Genomic DNA, 27,728 nt, shown 5'->3' on the forward strand with positions numbered 1-27,728 from the left:
CAGTGCCACTCAGAGTTTTAAGTCGCAAAGATCTGAGGGGCACTGCCACTGCGCCCGTCACCTTGAGGTATAAGTTGACAAGTTCAATGTGCCTGACATTTAAACAGCACCCTTATCCTTCTAAACCGGAACGCAGTAATGCTGACATCACTGCTTGGCGACACAAATAGTTAAGGGAGTACTTCTCTGGACGAACTCTTTCACAATGATATCTACTGCTCCTTTGGTGAAAATCGGCCGGCGAAATTTCAACTCTCATCTCACCTCGCCGGTGGAAAAGCACCTTTACACAGCTCTCAATACGAATTTTCTCCTTTTGTCGTATATGTCTGTCTGTGTCTAATCGTCTGCCTTTATGAATATAACATTTATAGAAAGAATTTGACAGAAGCTACAGCTCAAAATATCAAGTGCTAAATCGAAAATACATTGCTAAAATAATATGTCAATAACAGTTAGTCAAGAGAAGAACCATATGGCAGCACAACACGAGCGGCACGTGTTAAAAATTTTATCGTGGATAATTTTCAGGTTAGTTTTCTCTGCCAAACGTCTGTGGCAATTTTTATTATTTAAATAGTCTAGAACAGGGTTTCGTAACCTGTGGTTCATGGACCCCTAAGGGGTCCGTGTAATGAAGGCCGGGGATCCATGGCGAGCCTACCTAACATAATGTATTAATATAAAAATTGGTATATAATGTTGACCTTTTTGAATTTATGCGCCCTTTGACATCCATTATTAGAGCGAGGGAGAAGCGCGTCAATACCACACACGAGGCTTTCTGCTCCTTCATCTCTTTGGAAAGGGTCCGTAGGCTCTTTGAAATTTTTAGAGGGGTCCATGACTAAAAAAAAGGCTAAGAAACTCTGGTGCAGAATATTATCATGAAGTATATTGTTAAATAGTCGAGTGTAGTACCTGAAATATAATTTATATTTCAAGATAATATACTTGAATACTTAAATAAAGAATTGCCTCCGAAATTAGGTACAGAAAACCATCCTGAAAATTATCCTGGTACTAAGTAATAGTGTTGCAATTTTGCATGGTAGATGTCGTGCTGCACATGTGATGACGGGTTGCAATTTCAATCCTAAGATTTTATATCGTACAACCGGGACGCCTATAATCAGGTGATAAATTAACAGCAAAATGGTGTAGGTCTTTATTTAACTAGTTAGCTTGATTATGTATTTGTTAATATAGTCATAACGTCAAATTAGTATTTACTTGTCAAATTATAAAATTCTACACGATATCAAAAATACTCACCTAAATCTGGCAAAAATAATTAAAAATCAACAGCACAAATTGTATACAAAAACGAATTCATTTAAATTTTACGATATAAATACATAGTTCGACTAGAAATCTCATGAAAAAATGTTTCACGGTACCCCATTTTTATTTACTTGAGAAATGATAACAAATGTATGCGCATTTTTACATAAGTTCTCTGCCGTGCTATCACAAATAAGGCAACATGATTTTCAAAAACCAAGTATTCACTATCCTGCGCGTTATCCTGCAAACAGGTATACGATAAAACGAGAAGAAAATATATGTACGTACATACGTGCGGAATATTGAATACTTTACGTTTGGCTTTAAAACATCATATAAACTAAAATTTGTAGAGCGTTGCTTAAACATATCACAGGTTGTCTCTACAAAAATGAACGAGTAATTAATTATATATACGACATTTTACCATGTATACCTATACATGTTTTATTCTCTAACTTTTAATGTTATAGAACCATAGAATACATGGTAAATTTTAGTATGACTTCGCATTTAATATCGAATTTACTCGTACATGCCTAATTATAATACTACAAATGTGAAAAAGGTATTTCAATGCATTTTAATATATTTCAATACAATATAATAAAATATTATTATTTAAAAAACTATGTGCAAAGCTGGCATAATACCTTGCGATCGTACCAAGAACTGTCTAACAAACCGCCGCTCAAGAGCGCCATTCAAATAGCCACAGTCGATTAACCCTGTAGAAACTTGTTGCATACAGGCTAGGCGACAGTTGCAACTTGAATAGCTTCTTTTAAATTAGAACAGCAGGTGTTAATACTGACGTCATTGAGACAATGGTATCGAGTGAAATTTTGGTTATCAATTCGTAGCAAAGTTTTTAATTCATAGCGATGAGACCATGTCTACGTCACTAAAACTCTGCGCGTACGGTGCAGACACCTTGGTTTCCATTCTTATAGTCACGTGTCATTTGCCATTCCATACCACACTACGAATGGGCTTTAAGGGGAAATCTAGACACCGATATGAATAACGTCAGACAATGAGATCTTCGATATCTACCTAATATAACTTCATGGCAAGAAATACCGAATTACATATTCGTTTATATCAATTTAAAAAATATTCCTACATATACCAATCCTCACATAAACGTGTCCATGTAAATGCACTATCACTATTGCTTTGGTCGTAGTGTAATGGATCTAGTTTTGCACATTTATCGATAGTTTCATTATCGAAAGTCGATTTTGAAATTCACACTGACACACTATTGGTAAAATATTATCGATATTGTGTCTTGTTTTCGAGGCCAGTGTCGATATTACATCTATAGCATTTACTATTGGTGTGCAATACTAAACGAATCTAACAGAGCGGACGGCTCACGCGTTGTCGAATCCTTGAAAGTCTCCCGGCCAGTTCTCCCTCCGCGCGGCACGGTTGGATCCCGTACAGGCGAAGAACTCATCCCCTTCGAAGGGGTCGGAATCTCTAGTGAAGATGTTTACCGATTCTGATTTCTTGATATCTCTATGTGCTTGTTGTGGCTTCGCTCGGAGGGGAGGGACGTCTTCATCTTCTTCGGCTATGGAAGCTGTGCGACCTATCACGGAAAAGAAATTTGAATGCAATGAATATTTGTTTGCAAATATATCCTACGAGCCCTGTACCCCATCTACGGTGGAGTCGGGCTTGGCCTGCGGCGCGAGGTCGGGTTCAGTTTACGGGGTGTGCTCAAGTTCCTCGATGACACTTCATCATCAGTTAGTACTACGGGCGCTTGATGAGGAGTTCGATTCCCGATTTGGGCCAATTTAAGAAACGAACATTAAATTTCTACGTTGGTTTTGGTCTGAGTATTCTGGGTTATCGTTGTTTCGATATTCATAGTACAGGAAATTCGGCAGCGGTTTGGCATTTTTTCCTCCTATATACCTCTTTTCGGCATAGCTTTCAAGAAAATGGAATCTAACAGAGAGACGATCGAGATACAACAACGCTATATTCTCATTTTCACTACATCGGGAAGTATGCCTTACATTTTTACAATTGTGAGATCTTATACTCGTAATCTATTACGCCTCCGTATATTATCTCCATCGCAATAGCGTGCATACACTTCGGGCTTCGCCCTCCGCAGATCTCGGCCTACGGCCTCGGCACTTATCGCTTTGTTTTAAAATATTGAAATAACTCTTTAATGGCGGCCATATTTAAAAATTGCAAAAATATGTTTTTTACCACTATTTTTTATCAAACAATCTTAAAAATGTTTTCGTGCCAAGCAAAGCAAGTTTTTCAACAGCCATTTACATAAAAAATTACGGTTATTTCGAAAAACGGCGGAAACAAAATTTTTACCCGAAATTATGATTGAAGTCATGCCATTTTCAGTTGAATTAGAAAAAAAATATCCTAAAAAGTTTGTATGGCAGCCATATTGAAAAATGGCGAAAAATAAATTTTGACCGCTAATTATTATTAAACACTCCTAGAGACCTCGCATGTCCATTTTCAATCGAATTAGAGCAAATTTTTATCTGCCACTAAAAAAGTTTGTATGGCAGCCATATTGAAAAAAAAGGCAAAAAATGAATTTGGACCGCAAATTATAATCAAATATTTATAGAGACCCCCCACATACCGATTTTCAGTTGAATTAGAGCTAATTTTTATAAACGCTTGTTTGGTGGCCATATTCAAAAATGGCGAAAAACTAATTTTGATTACAAATTATTATAAAGCACTCCTAGAGACCCTATGCCAATTTTTGCAAGCCGTTGGTCACTCTTTCACATTTTCCATGTTCAGGTCCTCTCATATTTCATTCTTTGTTTTGCAGCCTATCCGCGTACAATGGTATAAATATATTTTTCTATCATATCGGGAAGTATGCGTTCTATTTCTATCAGTGAGTAAGAACTTGTAGCTTTATACATATACGGGTTATAACTTGAGTAGGTGGTCTTTGATGCTCGGATCATTAAAAGCGTAGACGTTAAGCTTCATCATAGTATATAAAATTAACCGACTAGGAGGAGGTTCTCAATTCGACTGTATTTTTTTTCATTAACAGATGATTCTTTTTTTGTTGGAAAGAGGGTACCTCAGTAATGGTCCCATTTAATTTTGAAGAAAATATTCCACCTCTAAGGGTGACTGTTCACGCATGAAGACTTATTTTTATACGTAGCACCTACATTTTGTAAGTAGCAATTATTTTAATGGTTTATAATAATAATAATAATAATAACAACGCTCACACTCAACATAGCCCCGCACTAGGGAAACCCTGGGTCGCGGGTGCCATGGACATACACATAGAAAACCACAAATTACACCCAAACTCACTAGAGAAATAAATGTAGGCCATACAAATATTTCTCCCGGCCCGGGAATCGAACCTGGGATCTCTGCGTGTCAGGCCGGTATGGTAACCGTTCGGCCACAGAGACAGCTATATTGCTATGCTCCAATTGAAGGCGTTTTTCTCTCAATATACTTTGCAGTAGCAGTGGGCACCGATTTTTATTATCTCCTGTGTTAAGTTCCGTACATGGTCCTAGACCGACACCGGATTTAATCTACCTGGATTCAAGGATATATAAGCTTCACATCAAGATAATAAATTATATAAATTGTGTATTTAAGTCAGAACCATACGTTAAAGATCAAATTGGCTTAAAAACTTTCTTAAAATGTCATTCACTAATGAGAAGACCAGGGGGAGTCATACCAAATAAATTTTACGACTCACAGGTTAAAGTTAAAGTCAAAAAAGGTCGATGTAATCGGCTTGGTGGGTCAGGTATATGACTGTACATAGCCCTTTTTATATGTTTCACGACAGGCTATCCATATTGAAAGGTTGGTGACTTGACAAGCAATAATTATTTATCCTTTCCAGTTCAACATAGAGGCTATCAGCGCGAAAGTGGTGTAACCAGCATTAAATTTTATTTACGTAATATTACTTTAAATGCTACTAATGTACGTACATAATTATTTTATAATTGGATGCTATTTTCATGTACATTTAATCTTTGTGTGGGTTACACCACTTTTGCGTTGATAGCCATGAATTTATTGCACTTCTTATGAGTCGATAAGGTTGGGTACTCATACATAAGTAATCACATATAAGTAATCATAATGATGAACACCATGAACAAAAAAAAAATGTTTTTCGACTCGTAACTTGTGAATTTCCTAATTTATTTCCGATATCTCCCAACGTAATCTAAATAGACGAAACTCGAGGTATTAAGTGATGAAATAGGTAAATAATAAAATACATATTATTATTGAATAAAAACTGACCTCTAGGTGTAGACATTGCGGTAAAATCGTCTTCGAACATGGACCGCGGCGAGATCGAATCGGAGTCGAATCGGAATCGCGTCGTCGACGAGTCATTGTCGCGTCGCGCGCTGCTTCCTGATAGTGGTGACGCTGCCGCTTCGTCTGGCTCAAATGAGAACCTAAAGCAATTCAAAGATAAATAATTATAGTGTGTCTTTTTTGAAGACGTAGTAGACGTAGTAGAATGCCTTTTTTTTAAAGAAAAACTAAGTGCGCCTTTGACTTCTATCTCACCTGATGGAAAGTGACGATGAAATAGACGATGGAGCATGCACACCTAAATAATGCCTATTCACCTCGCCTTGAAAAGGTCCAAGTTATAACGTTCAGGGAACAAGTCTGCAGGCAGGGAATTCCACTCTATAGACTTTGCAGGGTTGCCAGTTTTCATAAAATTTTTAAATAGTTATGTTGTTGTCGTCGATAGTTTTATCGATAGATTGTGAAAGATTATAAAATTTTGCCAAAAATGGCTGACTTGTGAATGTTACGACTAGTGGTCGAAAAGGCTCGAGCCTTTTAGCCCTTTTTTAAGACTCGCCGCTTTATAGCGATGGCTAGAAGGCTAAAAAGCTAAATAACTCTCAAGCCCTCGAGGCTAATTGTATTTATGGCTTTTGCTAGCCGTCAAAAAGGCTCAAGCCTTGTAGCCCTAAATTTAAAGCTTGCGAGTCTTTTTTAAGGGCGGACTCACAAAACAGTAGTTCTAAAATGGCTCACTAAAAAAGGGCTTGAGGCTTTTTTTAGGCCTAGGCTTTTTTAAAGCCTTTTTAGAATAGTGGCGTCGTGGCGTAGTGGTTAGTAATCCTGACTGCTAATCCAGAGGTCGTGGGTTCGATTCCCACCGAGGACAAGTGTTTGTGTAATGAACATGATAATTTGTTATGTGTCTATAAATGTATATGTTTGTTTATCGGTTGTCTAGTATCCATAACACAAGCTTTAGTTTGCTTACTTTGGGACTAGATAGCGTTGTGTGAATATGTAGTGACATATTTATTATTATCCATTTATTATTATTAATATTGTAGCCATCACTATAAAGCGGTGAGTCTTAAAAAAAGGCTAAAAAGCTCGAGCCTTTTTGACCGCTAACGCCAGTCTTCTAAAAAGGCTTTAAAAAAAGCCTCGGCCTAAAAAAGCCTCAAACCCTTTTATAGTGAGCAATTTTAGAACTACTGATTTGTGAGTCCGCCTTTCAAAATGGCTCGCAAGCTTTAAATTTAGTTCTAAAAGGCTCGAGCCTTTTCGAACTCTTTTGTGAGTCCGCCTTTAAAAAAGACTCGCAAGCTTTAAATTTAGGGCTAAAAGGCTCGAGCCTTTTCGACCACTAGTTACGACGTTATAATGATTACTAATTGTGATATCGCCTTCTTAATTATTATTTTGTTAGATGATCTGCTAGTATTGAGATAAAATTTTATTCATATACATTTTAACAAGAATAGCCGGATTTGATTATCTATATTCAATTAAAATAAAAACGAATATACGTCTCCCCTTTGTATTTTTCATAAACATAGTTCTAAAGACAGTGTATGTATGTATGAACTTACAAAAATTGACAATTTAAATGGACTTATGCTCAGTAATTGGATGAATAATGGGTCGAGGATGGTTCAAATGAAAGAAGTTCGGCTATTCATTCCATAAGCGTGACTAATATTCAGTCGATAGTCGGTAGATTATTTATCGACTGCAATCACTAGCTGCTCGCACGCGGGCAACACTTTTGCGCAATGAAATGTCATTTTACTCCGTCTTAAAAAAAGGCAGACTACATAGTCCTCAAATAGCTGAATTTTGAAAGAAGGAATATTAATAGACAGAATCAAATCATAATGGCCTTAGTGTTTCAGAGTGATTTTCTCGAATGTGTATTGTATGTAATTATTAGGACTGAGATAAAAAATATGAAAACGGTACGTTAAAAATAACTCTGTATATAAATTTTATTTTTCATTCTCACTTACCTAGTTCCCTCCAAGCTAGAATACGGCGCTCGTTTCTTCGTTACGGGCGTCGGTGTATCTTGGAAATCATTATCAAATGGTGACGGATGATCCCTATTATCCCTTGGGGAAAAATCATTTGAAAATCTATAATCTCTTGATCGTTGTCTTGGTTCTTCTCTTCTAGATCGACGGCGCGGTTCACGTAGGTCACGTGGGTCACGCGGATCACGTGGATCACGTGGATCACGAGGTTCGCGCGGTTCACGTGGATCACGGTCACGATCGCGGTCGACGTCGCGGCGACTGCTTGAACGGCGTGCAGGCCAGCCGAGTGTTGAACCATACCTGTGCAATAAATTTACTACGTATACAGGGTGGAAATTTGCGACAGGTCAGCAAGGACAGCCACCTTAACCGTCATAGCTACAGGAAAATGCTCGTAGAAGACTGTCCATGAATTTTGAAGATATTAGATTGGTATTCAGAGTTTTTAAAAAATTGTACAGTTAGCAAGACAAAAGGAAATTTACACGAAACTTTTTTTAATGTCTTTCGATCCTATTTCTGGTAATGATCAAAAGTCTCTATGGGATCAACTGCGGTAAGAGTACAGAGTCAAGAGCACGTCAAGCTTTACACTTAAGACTTAAATCCAACTCAATGCCGCTTACGATAAGAACGGTCCAAAGTACAAAGTGTCAAGTTTGATGTGTTCTTAACTGTACCAGAAATGATAGAAATCCCGAAAAAAAGAAAACCAAACCAGCTACCTTTGTTACCCGTTTCCCACCCTGTATAGTTTTGTGTGTTAAGGATTAATTTTCTTATAAACTATTAAAAAAAAATAGTAGGTACCTTCTTTCGGGATCTTCAGTTTGTCTAATTTCATTCCTACGCCTGGATTCTCGCCACCCTAGAGAACCGTAATTTCTTTCTGAAAATAAATACGCACACCTTTTTCTATAATGTCCCAACCCTAAAATAGGATTTGCCCGATAATTTTGAGGCTGAGATTTATAAAACGAACTTTGAAATTGACTAAGCAAAAATGGCGGTAAGCTAGTTTTTCGTAAGAAGTTGTAATGTATGAGGGTAGGATACAACTTTACTTTGACGTTGCAAAACGAGATTGCTTTGCTCTTCGAATACAACGGTTCTTGAGTTACTCTACGGTTCTTACGTCCGTAACGTACGAGTATATCTTTATTTTCCTGCATATCCCTAGTATTGGTGCCTGGCTAGGCTAAAATACTTATCACAAATTATATTAAATTTTGGCGTTTACATCGTAGTTTCTAACTCAAACTTAGACAAAGTTCGTTTTGTAAATACGAAGAACTCGCTTAGCTCGCTTTGCCTAATCGAAGCCTAAGTTCGTTTTATAAATCTCAGCATAAAACTGATTAGGAGAAACAATGATTCTTATTGTCGTTACTATTTGAGTGGGTTAAACAATGTGAAAATGAGTTTACCATCTCTTCTCCACCGCTGGTCAGACCATCGGTCGCGCGGTGACGACCTCCCTGACCCACAACCGTCGCTGTAGCTGTAACGAAGATCACTGACATGAACCACTATTTGAGTCAAATGAATCACAGTGGATTACGTATAGTTAAACAAGCATATTTTTTATTGAGTATTTATTTCTTAAATAACCATTTTAATATCAAGCGACGGGACGAGCTTGCGCCTGATGGTAAGCGACACGCCTGTCCATGCAGTGCCACTCAGAGCTTTAAATCGCAAAGATCTTAAGGGCACTGCTACTGAGCCCGTCACCCTGAAACATAAGTTGACAAGTCCCACCCTTATTCAAAACCGGAACGCAGTAATGCTAACATTACTGCTTGGCGGCAGAAATAGGCAAGGTCGCAGTACTTCCCTGGACGAACTCTTTTACAACGAGCTTTATTGTTACTAAAATTTCAATTTAGTAGCAGTGGAGTTCCTTGTATTTACTTAATATACGTGGGTTCAAGTCCCACCGGGTCGACGAAATTTTTCTGTGTGTTTGGTCTTTGTGTTCATAATCATAACAAAACCAGTGGAGTAATTTCACAAAAAAATCTCAATAAAATGTAGTGTCATATTATATCGTACTCACTCTTCCTCCTCATCATACGAAAGTCTTGGCTTCCTTTGTCTATCGCGTTCCTTATCTCTATAATCCTTCTGTCTCTCTCTGCTCCTCGAGTCTCTATAATCTCTCTCTCTGCTATAGTTCCTATCTCTGTCCCAAGTGTCATTTTCCCTGTCTCTACTTCGTCTGTTATCTCTCCTGTTGCGGTCGCGACTGCTGCCGGAATCGCGTCTGTCGAGTGGTTCGCGAGTATCTCTATCTCTGTCTCGACTGTCACGTTTGTCACGCTTTTTGTCCTTTTCTCTCCCACTGCCTGAGTCTAGACATTCTCTTGAGCCTGATGAGTTGTGTCTACTGACAAATATAATTAATACGTTAATAATCTGGCTACATTACTTAAACAAATGATGAGATTTATAAATCCAGTGTGGTCCAAGGTGGTAATAACGTATATTTATTTTTAATGTACTTTATGGGGATGACCCTGAATTGGAAACCAGGCCTAAAGTAAAGTAAATAAACATTTATGTTTTTATTTTTCATTACGACAATCGTACAAACAACGTGTTTAAAAAATTAACGATCATAATTGAAAATGGTTGCAAAATAATTAAACTTTTCATTACCCGTCTAAAAAAGAGATTAACAATGCATTTTATAAATAAGCCGACATATTTCTAAGTTCCTTTTATCCAGTTATTGGATATATTAATTGATTTGATTTATTGATTGATTGAGTATTTCTAAATACTTTTATTAACTAATTTGACGCTATCAGCGTAAAAGTGGTATAATCCACATAAAATTTTTTTTCTACAATTTTACCACGAAACTAAAGTAGATAATAATTTTATATTTGCAATAGCATGCAAATATAAAATTATTTATGTATAAAAAATATTTCATTAGTTCAATCCATGAAAATAACATTCAAATATAAAATCGACACTGGAAAGGTAAAACGTCTAACGTGCATTTGAAAATTATTACCGAAGAGCTATTTATAGTAATTTTTTTTTAAGAAAAAAACCATATCTCTAATTTTACTCTAGTTAATTAAACTCTAGTAGTTATATATTATAAGGTATATGATGATGAAACTTTCCAGTTTTGCATATACTTTTTTTTACATTATAATGTATAATAAGTTATATAATAACGCACACACTCAACATAGCCCCGCACTAGGGAAACCCTGTGTCGTGGGTGCCATGGACATACACATAGACAGCCACAAATTACACCTCACGAGAGAAATAAATGTAAGCCATACAAATATTTCTCCCGACCCGGGACCTCTGCGTAGTAGACTAGCATGCTAACCGTTCGGCTACGGAGGCAGTTAGTGTATTGTGCGCAGCAACCGCTATTGATGTGAAAATAGAATATTTGCTTCTAGTTGCCGTTCGCTTGTATCCAACACAACACCTAACTGAGAAATAAACAAACTTCAGCGGCGTTATACATTTGTATATAAAAAAATGAGCACCTACCTATCATTGACTTTAACCATCACTATTTCTGGTATTCGAGATCCAACTACAGCATGTATGAGTTCCGAGATACATTAGAATAATCTCAGTATTAAAAATCAAAAGTTCGTGAAATTACACCTATTTGCCAATTTTCATTGAAATCAGTTACCGGAAAGTGCGTGAAATCGGATTCATTCCCTAGTTTGCTAGTTTTCTTCCAATTTAAAGGGGCCACTACTGAGGTACCCTCATTCCAACAAAAAAAGAATCATCAAAATCGGTTCACAAATTACGGAATTATCGCGTAACATACATACAAAAAAAAAAAAGAAAAAATACAATGGAATTGAGAACCTCCTCTTTTTTTGAAGTCGGATAAAACATAACTATCAATGTCACTCTAGTGACTGTATTTAGGCTGTTTACCTGGATTCCCTATCTCGGTGTGAAGGCGGTCGTTGTAATCTTGTAACAGGCGGAGGTTCCTCGTCCCAGGGCGATACGTCACGCGACGACGATGACGTTTGTACTGTTGAACAACAAGCTATTGTTTATATTGTAAATAATATAACAGCCCTTTCAAGTAAATATTAATAAAAAAGAGTCATTTAAACTGAAATATATAGTGCCTAAAAAACTTTTAAATTTTGTGGAAGCACAGAAGTGTCACCATTTGTCGTCATTAAAATTGAAGGATCGAAAATTGATGTGATATTTAAGAATGAGATAATCATTATCAGAACTACGTTGTTTGTTATTGGGGCTCTACTCTCGAAACATGAAATCCGTATGGATGACCTACAGTTGAGTTTCGATCGATTCAAACTAAGGATGTATGACGATCAGAGATGAGCAAGAGTCTTGGTTTTTACGCCGGATTTAAATCGGGTTAAAATCCTGTTGTATATGCGAGCAAGGGAGGCAAATGAAACGACTGGCAGTTCGATTCGCACTGTTTATTATCTGACGATAGGTCGTGGACGCAGCTACGCACACACATACAACGTACCTATCTAAGAAACCCATTATCGCCCGACATCGAGGACAAAACTATTATATTTGTTCTAAATCGAGTTTCGTTAAAATTTAATGATAATATTACAAAATGTTTATTGTTTTCTTATCTAGACGATTATATTTCCCCTTCTATTCGCATGAAAATCGTATTGAAATAAATCGATACAAAAAATCGTTAGATCGTATACACTTGAATTGATCTTCATAAAAATTGAATTGTGCATCTTTAGTAGTGAGAATCTACAGGATTGCAATGTATTGTGTGGAGTTGCCTCTTTTTCGTTAAAAAAGATTTTTTAGATTGAAATTTGTAATAAATATGGAATTATGCCAAATTCTGTATTCGCCGTTTCTGACCATAATTTTGGGCAGAAATGGGTTAAAACCGGGCGCTTCGGGTAGAAACCCCAGCGGGTGGATGTGAGACGCATTGCGCGTCTCTGTTGACAACGGGATTTGACGTTTCGAACGGGCCCGTCTTTTCATTGATGGACTTCGAGAGTAGTCCCGTAGGTCACCCATAGTGGGATAACGGCTATAACTACGGATTTCGTGCTTCGAGAGGTAGGTATCCCTTTAGCCAGTGGATGACACCTAAAATTATGCCATGTGATTTGGCTGGGAATTAGACAGTTTACGAAGTCTAGTGAGCGCCATTTGTTGAGCACGGCGAGAACAACCATAAAGAGTGGAGTGATGTATTCATTAAGTTAGTAGTGTTAGTTTATAAGAGTTATACCATGCCATGGCCATGTATGTGAAGATACATAATGCATTACCCTCCGATATAAAATGATAAAAAATAATCTTCTGTTTAAATGTAAGCGGTTCTTAACAATACTGTACGTGACCTTACAATGCGGTTACAGATTATAGAACAGAATTGTCGATCCTGCAATATTGAAATTCAATGTGTTCCTAAACATAGGAATGAAAATTTACATACAATAATTACTCATTTGTCCAAAGCAGTCGGCTTTGAAATAAAACCAGAAGAGATCCATCATTGCACTAGAGTAGCAAAAGTCAATAAACAAGACGGCAGGTCACGTGCAATCATAGTAAAATTGGCTACCCCTCGAATACAGGACACATTGTTAGCCAATATTATCAAGTACAATGATGCTAATGCCAACAACAAGATCAATACCAACCACATTGGCATGAGAGGTAGGAAATATCCCATTTACGTGATGGAACATCAACTAACAGAACATTGTACGCTGCGGCTCGGTTAAAAGCTAAAGAGAAGGGGTACAAGTTTGTATGGACAAAGCAGGGTCGAATATTCGTACGTAAAACGGAGACTTCGGAATTTATATCTATAATATCAACGACATCGGTATATTACAAAAACTTTCATGATTAAAAGGTTTAATGTGGTGCTTGTATTGTTGCAATCATTTGGTGTATTTGTCTGATACTCATTTTTATAAAATTTGTCAGTCTAAATGTTTATTATCAAAATGTTAGGGGTCTCCGGACCAAAACCCATACTTTCTATTGTAGCGTTGCTCGCGCCCATAGAAGAGACCGAGAAAGTACGGGATTCCACAGGCACAAAGACGGAGGTGGTGTGCTGTTTGCTGTCTCGAATAGATTGCGTTCTAGCCGCTTGCTCGATAAGGAAAGCGAATGTGAGGATATGTGGGTCAAGGTGGATCTGACGAATAACGGTTCTATATTTTTCTGTGCAGTCTATCTTCCTCCTCCCGTAAAGCGTAATGTTGGAACACTTCCTGGACAATTTCAACTCTGTTTCTGAAGATATGAGCAACATCTGTCTTATAGGAGACTTTAATTTGAGCTTTTTAAATTGGCCAACTCCAACAACTAATCAGATTTCTGTAAGCAGTGGTTCATTGCTGGGTCAGCTGCTAATGGATTTCGTATCCTCCTGTAACTTTACCCAATACAACTATGCATGTAACAATAAGATTAAGGTTTTAGACTTAGTACTGAGCAATATTGCGAACGTTGTTGTAAAAGTTGCTTCAGATCCTTTTGTTGATATTGATCCCCTACATGAACCGTAGGACATATCTATTAAGTTTAAAATTGGAATAAACTAAATTCTAATAAACGTGAAACCAAACTTAATTATTTCAAAGCCGATTACGATAGTGTATCCCCACTGTGTAAGGTGGACTGGTCTCAGGAGTTGGGTGAATGCGACAATGTGAATCAAATGATTAACAAATTTTATTCAATCTTAAACGACATTATTATGAAGTATGTACCAAAAACAAAGATATTCAATAACAATTCACCTCATTGGTTTAGCCAAGATTTAATTAAGTTGAACAAAGAAAAGATTAAAATTTTACGTAGATGTAGAATATATAAAAACCCATTAGATGAAATCTCATTAAACACTCTAAGTAAACGGTGCAAATCATTAGCTTTAATTTGTTACAAAAAGTACATAGACAAAATTGAGAATAGTATTAAACGCTGCCCTAAATATTTTTGGTCGTACCTGAAAGATAAACGTGATGTACCAAATCAGTTTCCGGAGAAAATGACTTATAACGACGTAACGGCTACGGATGGAACTATTATATGCAATCTTTTCGCATCGTACTTCGCTTCCTCTAATCACCGCTTTAAACTAAGCGCCTACCACATGGAAACAAACACAAATAACATTAACAGGATTAATATCACCGTGATAGAAGTTATTAAACATCTAAAAATACTAGACCCTAACAAAGGAGCTGGGCCGGACAACATTCCTTCTTACTTTGCAGTTAAGTGTGCAACCGCTTTAGGTCAACCCCTATGCCTGATTTACAACAATTCCTTAAGCTCAGGTGTCTTTCCCACTGAATGGAAGGTTGCAAGGGCAGTCCCAATCCACAAAAATGGTAATCCGGAACTTGTGTCAAATTACAGACCTATTACAATATTGTGTAAGTTTGCCAAAGTATTCGAAAAATTGCTTTGTCCTTATCTAAATCAGCATCTCAAGCAGTCTCTAAGTGACCACCAACACGGATTCGTGAAGTCAAGGTCATCCAACACCAATCTTGTTGCTTATAATGACTATCTCGTAAATGTTGTGGATGCTGGCCACCTAGTGGATGCTATTTATATGGACTTCTCTAAAGCTTTTGATAGGGTACCTCATGACATTCTGATTGGCAAGCTGAGTCAATATGGTGTTTGTGTTGAGTTGCTGGATTAGTTTACATCATACCTTTGCAATCGTCAACAACACGTGGCTTTAAAAGGCTACAAATCAAAGGCTTTTGATGCTGGTTCGGGAGTTCCTCAGGGATTACATACAGTGGTGGACACATAATTAAAGACACTTAGAGAATATTATTTTTTCAAAGTTTACTTATCCTATATTTTTTTATTATAATGCAATAGGAGCTTGCAATATTATTTAAATTATTCTAACGGGTCTCGTGAAATGTTTGAAATGAAATAAAGAGAACGAAGATGTCGCATTTTAAATTTTTATTAAGTTTCTTTAATTACACCGTTATAAACTAATACAAAAGCTTGGCCAACTAATTAAAGACACACAAATCATGTAACTGCAAAAAAAATATTACAAATGTTAAAACGAATTTGAGTATAAAATTAGTTTCAGATGTATAATAAGAAAATAAAAGCACGTTGTTAATATTTTGTCGCATGTCCTTTAGCAGCAATGACGGCCCGACACCGCCTCGGCATAGAAGCAATCAAATTATTGCAAGTTTCAATCGAAATCTGTTCCCATGCCTCTTTAAATGCCGTGTATAGTTGATGCACGTTACTTGTACGTTTTTTTGCAACCATTTTCTTCACACGGGACCACAAGTTTTCGATCGGGTTAATGTCAGGACTATACGGTGGCCAATCCAAAACTGTTACTGATTGGCTTCTAAGAAATTCTTTGACCACTGCTGAAGTGTGTTTGGGATCATTATCATGTTGAAAAGTCCATATCACCGGCAAATGATCCTCGGCATAAGGTAACATGGTGTTTTCTAAAATATTTTTATATTTAAATTTATCCATGTTACCTTCTATTTTTTTAATAGGTCCCACACCGTGACCAGAAAAACATCCCCAATCTTTGATATTACCCCCTCCATGTTTAACAGTTTTTTTTTGTGTATTTTGGATCCATTTCTTTTTTTGAAGGACGCCTCACGTAAACTTTTCCATCAGAGTTAACCATATTTATTTTAGTTTCGTCAGAAAAAAGCACATTTTTCCACTGTCGCTCTGTCCAATGTGCATATTTTTTGGCAAACAGCAATCTGGTTTTGATGTTTTCTTTCTTCAAAAGGGGTACCTTCCGAGAAATTCTTCCAAACAAGTTTGCCTCACATAATCGCCTTCTCACCGTTCTTGCAGACACTCCTCTAGATTCCTCTGCACCAAATACTTCCAAGCGAATGACTTCTGATCCTTTGAAAGGGTCTTTTTTAGCAAACAATTCTATTCTTGTGTCTTCTCGCTGGGTTGTTTTTCGCGGTCTAGGTTTCCTAGGCACATTTTCCGTAGTGTTAAATTTCTTAAAATGCCGGATAGCGTTCATTACCATATCTTTCGAGCATCGCAAGTGTTCTGCAATTTTCCTATATGACCACCCTTTTTCATAAAAAATCAGAATTATCTTCCTTGTGGAAGGATCGCAACTTTTGCTTTTTCCCATAATATTTCAATTTAAATTTCACAATAAACTTAGAGCACGGCTAAAACTGAGTGAGATTTTGCGTATCACGAAAATTCGCTCAATATTAGAAAAAATCAGTGCTCTTTTTTATTTTTTATTTCAAGTTTAGAACACGAAATACGCACTGTCTTTAATTAGATGGCCAGCAGCTAATGTATCGAAAAAGTTTGAATGATATTTGAAACAGGAACTATGTAAACTCTTTTTAGTTAAACTTTGATACTGTTCTCATTTAAAAAAATATATTATGTCAGTGTATGTAAAATGACTATTAAAATGGAATTGATACCTATCTTGGGTCTCTAAATATCATTTAATTTGTTGTATGTGGTCAACATCAAGGGTGTCTTTAATTATGTGACCACCACTGTATCGGTCCGTGGCTTTTCAATTTGTTCATAAACGACATACTCTCTGTTGTTAACAATAGCCAAGTATTTCTTTTTGCAGACGACCTTAAACTATGTAAAATAGTTAAAACTTTGGAGGATAGTTTGTTACTGCAGAATGATTTGGACAACATCCTTGATTGGTGTCAATGTAACGATATGTCACTTAATAGTAGGAAATGTTTTCATATCAAATTCACTCGTAAACATGACGTAATTGCCACGGTTTACAATATCGGTGGTGAAGTTCTGGAGGAATGCAATAAATTACGCGACTTGGGCGTTACTTTTGATAGTAAGCTTACATTACTACCACATCTCGATAAAATAATAGCCAAATCTTCCAAACTGCTTGGTTTCATCATGAGAAATGGTAAAGTTTTTAAAAATCCCAGTACGAAAATAACTATTTACAACGCAAATGAAAGAAGTACTCTAGAATATTGCACTATTGTGTGGTTGTCACACTATGCAGTGCACCAGTTACGAAATGAACGTATATAGAAGAGATTCTTGTGGCATCTTACAAACACATGTAGAAAGCTTAATGAACTCCCAACCTATTTGGATAAACTAGGGCATTTCAAAATGGAGAGTTTAACTGACCGCAGACGTATTTTAGACCTGGTTTTCACGTATACAACCCTGAGAAACGAAATAGATTGCCCTCCTCTTTTACAATTATTTAAAATCCGCGTCTCAAACCGGGTGCCCCGTCACCCGGTCGCACTACTCCATCCGCCCCCTTCTAGGACCAACCTTAAGTATCACTCCGCTATCGCTAGATTGTCAAGAAGCTTTAACGCGCTTGATCAAACAATAGATGTGTTCAACGATTCGCTCCATGTTTTTAAATCTAAAATACGAATGAATCCATCTGGGCGTAACTCATAATGTTTATTTTATTCTATATATCTATATATATCTTTACTTAATATTAATTAGAATATATATATTTTTGTTTATATTCCATTTATACCCCCTGTCATTGCTTAAATTTTCTTTTTGTTTTCTTTGCATGTTGTGGCACCCACAGGTAGTGCAATTAGAATTAAATGTATTTTTAAGTCTTCATTATTCCTTAGATTTATTGTATCTACCACTGGCTGTCCTTAAATAAATAAATAAATAAGCCGATGTCATGACTAAGAGAAAAAAATGACTTCTTTACATAATATGACTCTTAATAAATTTAATCACTTATTGCATAAAAAAAATCAAATCATCATTGGTTATATTTTTACCAACTTGATGACATGACAATAACTTATAATTATAATATGTTAACGTTAATACTTAATAGGAATTGCTTTAAATTTTTTAGATGCCAAAATGTAGATATCCATGCCAATATCGGTAAAATATGAGTACTTTTTATTATGAATATTTGTACCATCTTTAGTAAATAATGTTTTAAGCAAATAAATATCATTAATTAACTCATTCTTAGCTGTATTTTTGTCTGTCCCCCTGACTAATGTGTGCAAGTGAAAGTGGAAGCGATTCTCGCTTCTATTATGCAGCGATGTCGTTGCTGTGTCGGTTCATGTGTATGATTATTGTGAACCATTATTAATTGTCCTATACTCACCCATAGCGCCTCTAGTGTCTGGAGGACTGTGGTGCGGCGGACCACGGCGTCGCCTTGGGCGAGGCTCCGACTCCCGCGAGTCCGACGACCACGGCGAAGCCCCTGCTCCTCCTAACACTGCCCAACGACCTGCCCGGCTTGCACCGCGATTACCCACGCACTTTTCTGCAATTGAAATTTTTTTATGGTAAAGTTATAATTCAACACGTTGTATCGGTTTGATTTTGTATTGGACTATGTGAAGAAACTTTCATAAGTTTCTCACAAGTGGCAAAAAGACGTATTAAGTACTTACATAATATTAAATCTATGGTTTAAACCTAATGCAAAGGTCAGCACACAAGGACAGCAGGCACATAGCAAAGCAACAGACACATAGCGAAACTCGAAAGATTTACTAACTCGACCTGTAGCTCACGACCTGTAGATTAGAGTGGTAGCCACGGTGAGGCAACAGACGTTGTTTTTTTTTTAATAATACCAAGTGACTTGACGAATCAAGTCATACAACACGTGGTAAGCGACACGCCTATCCATGACAGTTGCAGTGCCACTCAGAGGTTTAAATCACAAAGATCTTAGGGGCACTGCCACTGCGCCCGTCACCCTGAGACATAATTTGACAAGTCCCATGTGCCTGAAATTTCACCAGCACCCTTACTCTTCCAAACTGGAACGCAGTAATGTTCACAATACTGCTTGGCAGCAGAAATAGGTAGTACTTCCGTGGACGAACTCTTTCACAAGGAGCTCTACTGCTACAGACTCCAAGGAGTTTTTCTTTGTGTTTAAATACTTTGTCAAGACTCGTTATAGGCGTGTATGTGCTATACTATTAGTTAGAAGAATAAGAAGTATTTTGGACAAAAGAAGTTAAAATATCTTTATATTATGGCTTGCCATGGCTTTTTTTATGAGAAAAGCCATGGTTAAAATAAGCCATTGTATGAAGAGAAATAAGAATACAATACCTAAGTTAAGGATAAATGAAAAAGATATTAAACTTTAATTGGGCGACCATACCTTTAGTATCAGGCGACGATCCACTAGCAACATCGCTAATAGACCCCGTCGACAACCTTGCAGGCGGCGGCGGCATCTCGCGCACCGGAGGTGGTTCTATAGGCGCTTCCTTCTTCTCTTCAATCTTTACTTCTTCTCTCTCTTTCACCCCAGGACTTTTCCTAAACGCATCTTCTACGTGCGAGAAAGAAAGAGAACTATTATCTATGCAGTCGAAGAAATCTGAATTATCAAAACCGTCGGACTTTTCATCACTTCTCTTTCTCTCTTTCGGACCTTCAGGCGGCAAAGATTCGAATTCATCCTGTGGAGGTTCTGTTATGGTTATCTCTCGCAATGCTGCATATCTATCGTTAGAGTCTTCCTTTTTATGTTCTACGTTATTTTCCCTAGGAGATACACTACGTCGACTTTTCTCAATTTGCAAATTCATCATAACTGATTTTATATCTTCAATTTTCGCATCAATCTGCGAAGGTTTTGGACTGACAGAGTTTCTGAACATATTAAATGAATCAAGTGTTAATTCGTCTAACGATTTTAAAGGGCTTCTAGAAAGTTCTATGTTTTCTTCTTTCTCTTGATTTGCTTTTATTATGTTATTTATTGCTGTTAATTCCTCCTTTTCGTCCGAATCTTGCTTTTGTTCGTCTTTAAGGTTTTCTAAAGGGTCTAAGATAGATTTAGATTTCAATTCTTGTTCTTGTATTTCTCTAAATGCAGCATATCTATCGTAAGAAGGATTAGCTTTCTTGTCGAAATCGTCAAAATTGGCCACGAACGATTCTCCACTTTCTGTGGAAGGGGGCGCGAAGTTGTCTTCAAATTGAGGCTTGAAATCAGTTATCGGGGCAGTTGACGCTGTCGATAATTTGTCTGTTAACGTTGATTGTAATTTTCCCCTTGATTGAGGTCCCTTTGATGGTAGCGTTACCGTTGATGATAACGTAGTTCCTGATGTTATAGTTGTAGATGGCAATATTGAAGATAGCAACTTTTCTTTTTCGGGTCTCCTTAAGGAAGGTTCTATGTGAATGTGCTGTGGAGTGACAAAATAAATCTTGAAAAGGATAAGGACAAACTACCTAATAATGTGCCAACACTGACGGGGGTTTCGAGTTTTTAGGTTTTCGCGATCGTTACACATAGGAATAGGAATTTAAATTCACACAAATACTGGTCCGAGACATTCTGAAAAATGGACGTTTTGCGTCCGGTAGACATTTTGCGAAGTGGATATTCTGCGACTGAGCCGTTTTGTATACGTCGTGAAAAATATTTTGAGGAATTTCCAAAAGCTGTAGAACTAAAGTTGTACGTTTTGAAATATAATTACCGCTCTTTCATTGTCCGCCGCCAAATATGACCTTAAATATTCAGTGAGTTGTGGCAAAGTCATTGACGACAATGTTGCCTCGGGCACTCGCAATCTGTAAAAATATACATCATTATATATCTCAGCAAAGTAGTGAAGTCGTATTAAGGAGTCACCACACTTATTGAACCGGAATCGGCTTGAGCCATCAGAAAAATCTGTATGCGAATGCAATAAGATATTTGCAGTAGAGTTCCTAGTAGAAGTTCATTCAGAGAAGTACTACCACCTATTTCTGCCACCAAGCGGTATTGTGAGTAGTACTGCGTTCCGGTTTTGAAGGGTAAGGGTGCTGGTGAAATTATAGGCATATGAGATTTGTTAACTAATGTCTCAGGGTGACGGGTACAGAGGCAACGCCCCTCAGATCTTAGCGATTTAAGGCTCTGAGTGGCACTGCAACTGTTATGGACAGGCGTGTCAGTTACTACCAGGAGCACGACTTGTTCGTGTCGTTACGTAGTATCATAAAAAACGAGTAAAAAAGACATGCGCCTTTTCTGACCGGCTCAAGCAGATTCCGAGTCTATAAGTGGCGATTCGCATACTAAGGTAATACAATGGTAGGGTAGTAAATGGTAAGGTAGTAAAATAAGGTTGTAAGAGCGGTAGCCACGATAAGGCAACAGACACTGGTTCGAGTCCAGTCGGATCAAAGGAATTAAACTTTCGTGTTTTTTTATCTTTGTATCAATAATAATTATAACAAACCAGTGGAGTATATAAAACATCCAACAAAAAAAATATTGGTAATTAATACAAGTTTAAGTATTGCCATAGTAATGTTCCAAAGCGTAGGTCTGTCATCTCCTTCTAAAAAAATAGGAATTTGTTCTTTATTTTTTATCGTAATTAAGAGCCAGGCTCTTGTCGGTGTAGCGTCTTCTACTCCTTACGGTTCATAGCCAGGTCCTTGACCTCTTTATAGCTTCTCAATTTGACCTTCTTCTTTATTTGTTCACTATACCTACGCTTATTAAAGTATAAGAAACAAATATTTATCGTTACATATGGCTTTCTAACCATGTGCAAATTTATTTACTTGTCGCAGTATTTGTTGATAGACGCACTCGTGTACATGACGTAGTACACTGACCTGGCCGCAAGTTCAGGCATGGTGAGCACCAGCAACTGACTAAGCGTGATGTCAAATCGGCGCGCGGCTGGTAATGGCGGTGGCACCGGAGTTAGATACTCCTCCTCGCTGCTGTTCGTGGCCGCTGATGACAGACGAGGCTTTGTGCTGCGGTCCGCCTGTAATAGCCATTATATTAAGCGACTTTAAAAAAAGGAGGAGATTTTTGAGGTCGGTTTTTTCAGTACTCTGTACTGATTTATACAATCTAATACTACTTTTTAATATCAGACCCGCTAAAGCTGTAGAGTCTTTTGAAACTTTGTTCAAACCTTATACTATAGTTATTTTTTTCTCCTATTCTTAGGCTCAGATTTATAAAACGAACTTTGACTTCAATTAAGCAAAGACGAGCTTAGCAAGATTGTTACAAAACGAACTCTGCCTAAGTATAAGGAGGAAATTAAATTAAACTTGCTTAGACTTAAGCAAAGTTCTTTTGGACATAAGAGAACCTTGCTCAGCTTGTCATTTCTGCTTAGTTCGTTTTATAAATCTCAACCATACTCTGTTTTTGATTAAGTGTTATTTTTGTACTGTATACTCCTGTATTCTTTCTCCAATGGTTATAATTCATGTATTTTTTATATATTTATTTTAATTTATTTATTATTTTTTTATTTATTTATTTTATTCAAGAAATAAAATTATTAAATTCGTATTTAGGAGCATTTATTGAAACCTTAATTAATAATTATCTTTAGCCTGTAACCCGGAAAATGCCTGTCGAAAATTGCAATAAGTAATAAGTCGCCTGTTTTAATTGTCTTTTGTTTTATATTTTGTATTAGTTCTTGTGTGCAATAAAGAATATTTGTATTGTATTGTACTTTTTAGTGAGTCAACCGATTTTACGATTATGCAGCCGCATTACCACGGTAATAAAATGTGTATGTATATTAATATACGTTATATTATCTATTTATTTATAATACTCATGTAAGTACCGGTAATTTTTTTTTAATAATGACTACAGACGCTATACCAAGCCACGGAACGAACCAGCGGACTTCACGAATTTGTGTCTTTGTATTTGGTTTTTCAACGACTTTTTAGCCGTAGCGCCATCTATGAGAATTCTATGAAAGTATTTCGTCACCCAGTTAGATGCCTTTGCAGCTAGCTAGAGATGTCGCTATTAACTGTATTTAAATTCAATAAAAATTAATTTTTTTGAATTTTTTATTTACGTAGTTTATTATATTTCGCTCTCATTCTCTTTTGCACGTTGTTGTTTGGGTTAGCTGGAAGAGATCTCGTTTAGATATAAGTCCACTTTTGCTCACCTTGTGTTCAATAAATACATAAAGTTCATTAGCAGAAACTAAAAGGTACATTTAAAGACTGTTTTGAAACCATCTTTTGACTCACCATAGGTTCTTTTTTTCTAGCCGGACGAGGTAAAGGAGGCTTAGTATCTGAAATGTCCTCATGATCCAGTTCATGGTCATGTGGTGGCCGAGGCGGTGGTCTAGCGATGACAATATCAGCTATCTTCTTCGGAGGTAAGGGCGGCGGTGGTGATGTGTTCTCTTTGGAACTTGCCTGGGGACGCTGCCTTATTAGTGTGCTTATCCCGCTTGTGTCTATGTTCTGGAATGATTTTGGATAAATTAAGTTATTAATTGGAATGATACTAAAGATTTAGATTTAGAAAAGACTTAGAGAGAGTATATTTAACATGTTATGTATAGTATGGCACGAAATTCCAAATTGGGTGCGCCCCATTTGGATTAAAATCAAATAAACTAATTGTATAGATATAACAATTTTAATAGATAGAACAAGATTGTAATGGATAGAATGCTTATTTAATATAATTTTCACTTGGACTAAATACACATCCTTTATCCTAACTCCATATAATTCTCGTATGTTATAATTTTTAAAATTCACATTTTACAAGAATATTTGTGTCGCGGCAGGGGCATGGAATGCCAGAAGCGAATTTATTTGCGTTTTCGAATATGTTGTCGGTAAAATTTATAATTATAAATTAGGATTTTATTAAAACGTCAAAGTGGAAAAGTTTTTTGTTTCTTGGCTTTAGTTAAAATAAATGGTGTTAAAATGTATGTATACAGGTCAAATTTACAGATATGTGCGTCCTTAAATAGGTTTATATAAACTAAGGTTTATAACTTATAATTGTTATTTAAAACGAGTGTTAGAGCTAATGATTGTTATCAAAAATTCCATTTTTGAATGTATTGAATGATGCAATGAATGAACTGTTACATGAATAATAATAACTTTTTAACAAAAAAAAACCAACCTCAAAAGTTCGTGGAATTACACCTATTTGTCAAGTTTTATTGAAATCGGCAGCCGGAAAGTGCCGGTATCGCACCGGATTCATCCCCTAGTTTGCCACCCTTAGAGGTGGAATATTTTCTTCAAATTGAAATGGGACCAATACTGAGGTATCCTCTTTTCAATAACATTTCCAATAAAGAATAATCAAAATCAGTTCACAAACGAGTAATCGCGTAATACATACAAAAAAAAAATACAGTCGAATTGAGAACCTCCTCCTTTTTTGAAGTCGGTTAAAACAGTTTATGCTAAATAAAATCATATTAAATGAGCGTTAGATTAAAAATTAGGATGCTAATAAATAAGAAATGACGAGTCAACCAACATGATCATAATTTTGAGAAAATGGCACTTAAAGCTTTTTTTCGTGGTTGTGGCTAATGGATTTATGTTAACTGTTTTTACATTCTTTTTTTAATTTGGAGGTTTCAAATCACTTGGTTTATGTAGTGTAAAATGTAGACGAGATGATAAGCTACAATTTGGCATTAATACTCAATTTTCGAGTTTTTGTGGATTAACACATTCTTGCTAATCAGCATCCATTTTTAAGACACTTTACACACCTATTCAAAATAATAAAACAAACCTACCATTCTCTGCAATCTAGGCGACTTAGGCACCGGCTCCGGAGGTAAGCTGACTTGCAGCGGCCCATTGAACACATTCTTCCCATCCATACTGAGTTCCTTCTCCACCTTATCCAGTTCTCTGCTCAACTTATTCTTCAATTGCTCAGTACGTAGAGACTTTGGAAACTCCGCCATACTCGTGAAAGGATCATCTTTAAACGAGTCCGAAAACGGATCGGTGTTATCGAATGGATCTGTCTCTGCGAATGGGTCCGAAGAGAAGAAGTTATTTGACGTATACGAGCTAGGCTTTGCTATAGACACGGTTCCGCCTGAATGTCGAGACAGTGACGTCATTGTTGTGGAAGCCCCGTAATCTGTCGCACTGGCAGTCGTAACCTTAGGCTCTGGTAATATCTCTGACAGTAAAGACGTAGTTTGTGTTGTGGGTACGAGGTCTTTGAGAACTTTCTTTGGCGGATTTTTGAGCTCCTGAAAGAAGAGTTTTTTGTCAACGTAAGGTTTACTCCTGCCGGTGCCGAGCGGGTCAAGCTCGGTGAATACGTCGTAACTTAACGTCGACTCGCCCGACTGTACCTGTAAACACAGGTTTCACTTTTTTTATGAGATTTCTCTAGGTACATCGAAGGCCAAGACGGTCACAGGGGCACTACTGAGCTTTCCATAAAATGTTAGCCGTTGCCTCTACACTATGTGATGTAACAATACAAACTACAGAAATTTAGTTTTAGACGCAAAACGAAACATTTTATAGATCGATCAAGCAAAAGCCAATAGGATTTTGAAGACACATGCTTTGAAGAAAAGGGCTGGCAAACTTGCGTCACTTTCCGAAGCTAAAAAGAAACAATAAATTATTCCAGACTTTTACTTATCAAGATATTTTTATTTAGTCAACGTCATCAACACGATTAATTGTCAAATACGTCGACCAATACCTCATGAAAATAAATGTGTTTTATCGATTTAATGAATTATTTACATAACATATAAGGACCCTTTTATTTTAAAGAAATCTTTTTTCCCTATTTTTAAAAACGAATATTGATAATATTGCAAAGTTATTACTAGCGCCATCTATTAAGCTCGCTACTTAACTTGTCAAGTTGTCTGTCTTTAACCGAGAGGTGGCACGTTTACGTGAGAGATATTTGAAATTTGTTCATAATATTGTAGTCAATAACTATAAATACTTAGCCATGCAGGTTTTCCACGTTTTGCGTTACACATTGACCATTAGGGCTGCAATATCAAGCAGATGCGTACGGTGTTGGAGCTCATTAAAGGCCCCCATATATGAGACGATTTGTCTTCACGATATTGAAGATAGTGTATGTTTACATTTATCTTTGCGATCCGTCATCTCAGACTGATCGAAACGACGAATCGACAGTGTATGTTTATGTCGTTAACGATTACCTTGAGTACGAAGAGAGTAGCGATAGATCGATGCGATTATCGCGACGATCCATCGAAACGAGGAATCGTTCGTATATGGGGCCTTAATGCAATAAAATATACTTATAACTTGAACCATGGCGACTCAATAAAAACTTGACAAGGTTTATTGGTACACCGCAAAAAATGAGTTTCAAAGTTAACTGGTCATTACTTTACAAAAAGAAACGAACAGCGAAAGTTGAAACGCAACTTCAAACGCATCGAACAATGCTAGCTGTAGTTCCAGAGGCGACACAAAAGCAAACCTCGGTGCTTTGGATTGCAGTGGAGAAAAGTATGTCACTTTTAAGAAATGAATTAATGAAATACTACGCTACTTTTGTTACTTTGCGTTGATTCAAGTTGGAATTGATGATATGAGTTTATTTATTATTTATGATAAGATTTTATTTAAATAAAAAAGTAAATCGACCTTCAAATGTAAGTTCATGTTACAATAGGAACTTTATTGGTTGCGAAAAATACACATGGAAGTATTGGAATGCATTATGCGATGAATGAATATTCCAATCAAATGTGCCAATGTAATGAATGACATAGCGAAGGATGAACTGATACCACAGATACAACCAAAATAATAAACCGGTAATGCAGATGGTACGGGTGAATAATTATATGGAAAATGGCAATTCTTATTAGCGTAGTAGTGTTTGCATATTTGTAAAAAATATTTAAAACTTTTATAATTTATTTAAAATAATTTGGTATGGAGCAGACGCAGTTTCGAGACCTGGCAGATCGAAGGAATTTTTCTTTGTGTTCGATCTTCGTATTAATAATGGAGTACAAACTAATGGAGTAAAAAACTTTCATAAAAAAAATAAATTAACATTACTGTAATAAAACATCATAATAATCATTACAGTCAATATTTCAAACCTGGTTTCGATCGATTGTTTTAACTAGATCTGTAATAAACAGAAACCAGATTTGGTATATTTACTTAAAGAAGTAATATTAATTTTATAATCATGGTACCTTCACTTGATATTTC

General features: G+C 36.6%; 1 protein-coding gene across 5 annotated transcripts in view; it reads right to left on the reverse strand.

Annotated features, from left to right (window-relative positions):
- Nucleotides 1–100: 100 nt before the first annotated feature.
- Nucleotides 101–27,728, reverse strand: part of LOC113230652 (protein disabled) — a 51,099-nt gene continuing 23,471 nt past the window's right edge. For 4 of the 5 annotated variants that reach the window (XM_026464660.1, XM_026464662.1, XM_026464665.1 and 1 more), the window contains 13 exons: nucleotides 25,274–25,849; nucleotides 23,736–23,957; nucleotides 22,326–22,483; nucleotides 21,191–21,284; nucleotides 19,855–20,893; nucleotides 18,832–18,996; nucleotides 11,583–11,685; nucleotides 9,706–10,035; nucleotides 9,074–9,147; nucleotides 8,457–8,535; nucleotides 7,620–7,946; nucleotides 5,605–5,765; nucleotides 101–2,887 (listed from right to left, as the gene is read on the reverse strand). In XM_026464660.1, coding sequence (XP_026320445.1) covers nucleotides 2,667–2,887; nucleotides 5,605–5,765; nucleotides 7,620–7,946; nucleotides 8,457–8,535; nucleotides 9,074–9,147; nucleotides 9,706–10,035; nucleotides 11,583–11,685; nucleotides 18,832–18,996; nucleotides 19,855–20,893; nucleotides 21,191–21,284; nucleotides 22,326–22,483; nucleotides 23,736–23,957; nucleotides 25,274–25,849 — 3,549 coding nt within the window. In that variant the 3' untranslated portion in view covers nucleotides 101–2,666. The remainder of the gene's footprint in view (nucleotides 2,888–5,604; nucleotides 5,766–7,619; nucleotides 7,947–8,456; nucleotides 8,536–9,073; nucleotides 9,148–9,705; nucleotides 10,036–11,582; nucleotides 11,686–18,831; nucleotides 18,997–19,854; nucleotides 20,894–21,190; nucleotides 21,285–22,325; nucleotides 22,484–23,735; nucleotides 23,958–25,273; nucleotides 25,850–27,728) is intronic. The other variant, XM_026464664.1, reaches the window with a different exon arrangement.

The sequence above is a fragment of the Hyposmocoma kahamanoa genome, unplaced genomic scaffold, assembly GCF_003589595.1.
Source record: "Hyposmocoma kahamanoa isolate Upper Pololo Valley unplaced genomic scaffold, ASM358959v1 64, whole genome shotgun sequence".
Taxonomy (NCBI): Eukaryota; Metazoa; Arthropoda; class Insecta; order Lepidoptera; family Cosmopterigidae; genus Hyposmocoma; species Hyposmocoma kahamanoa.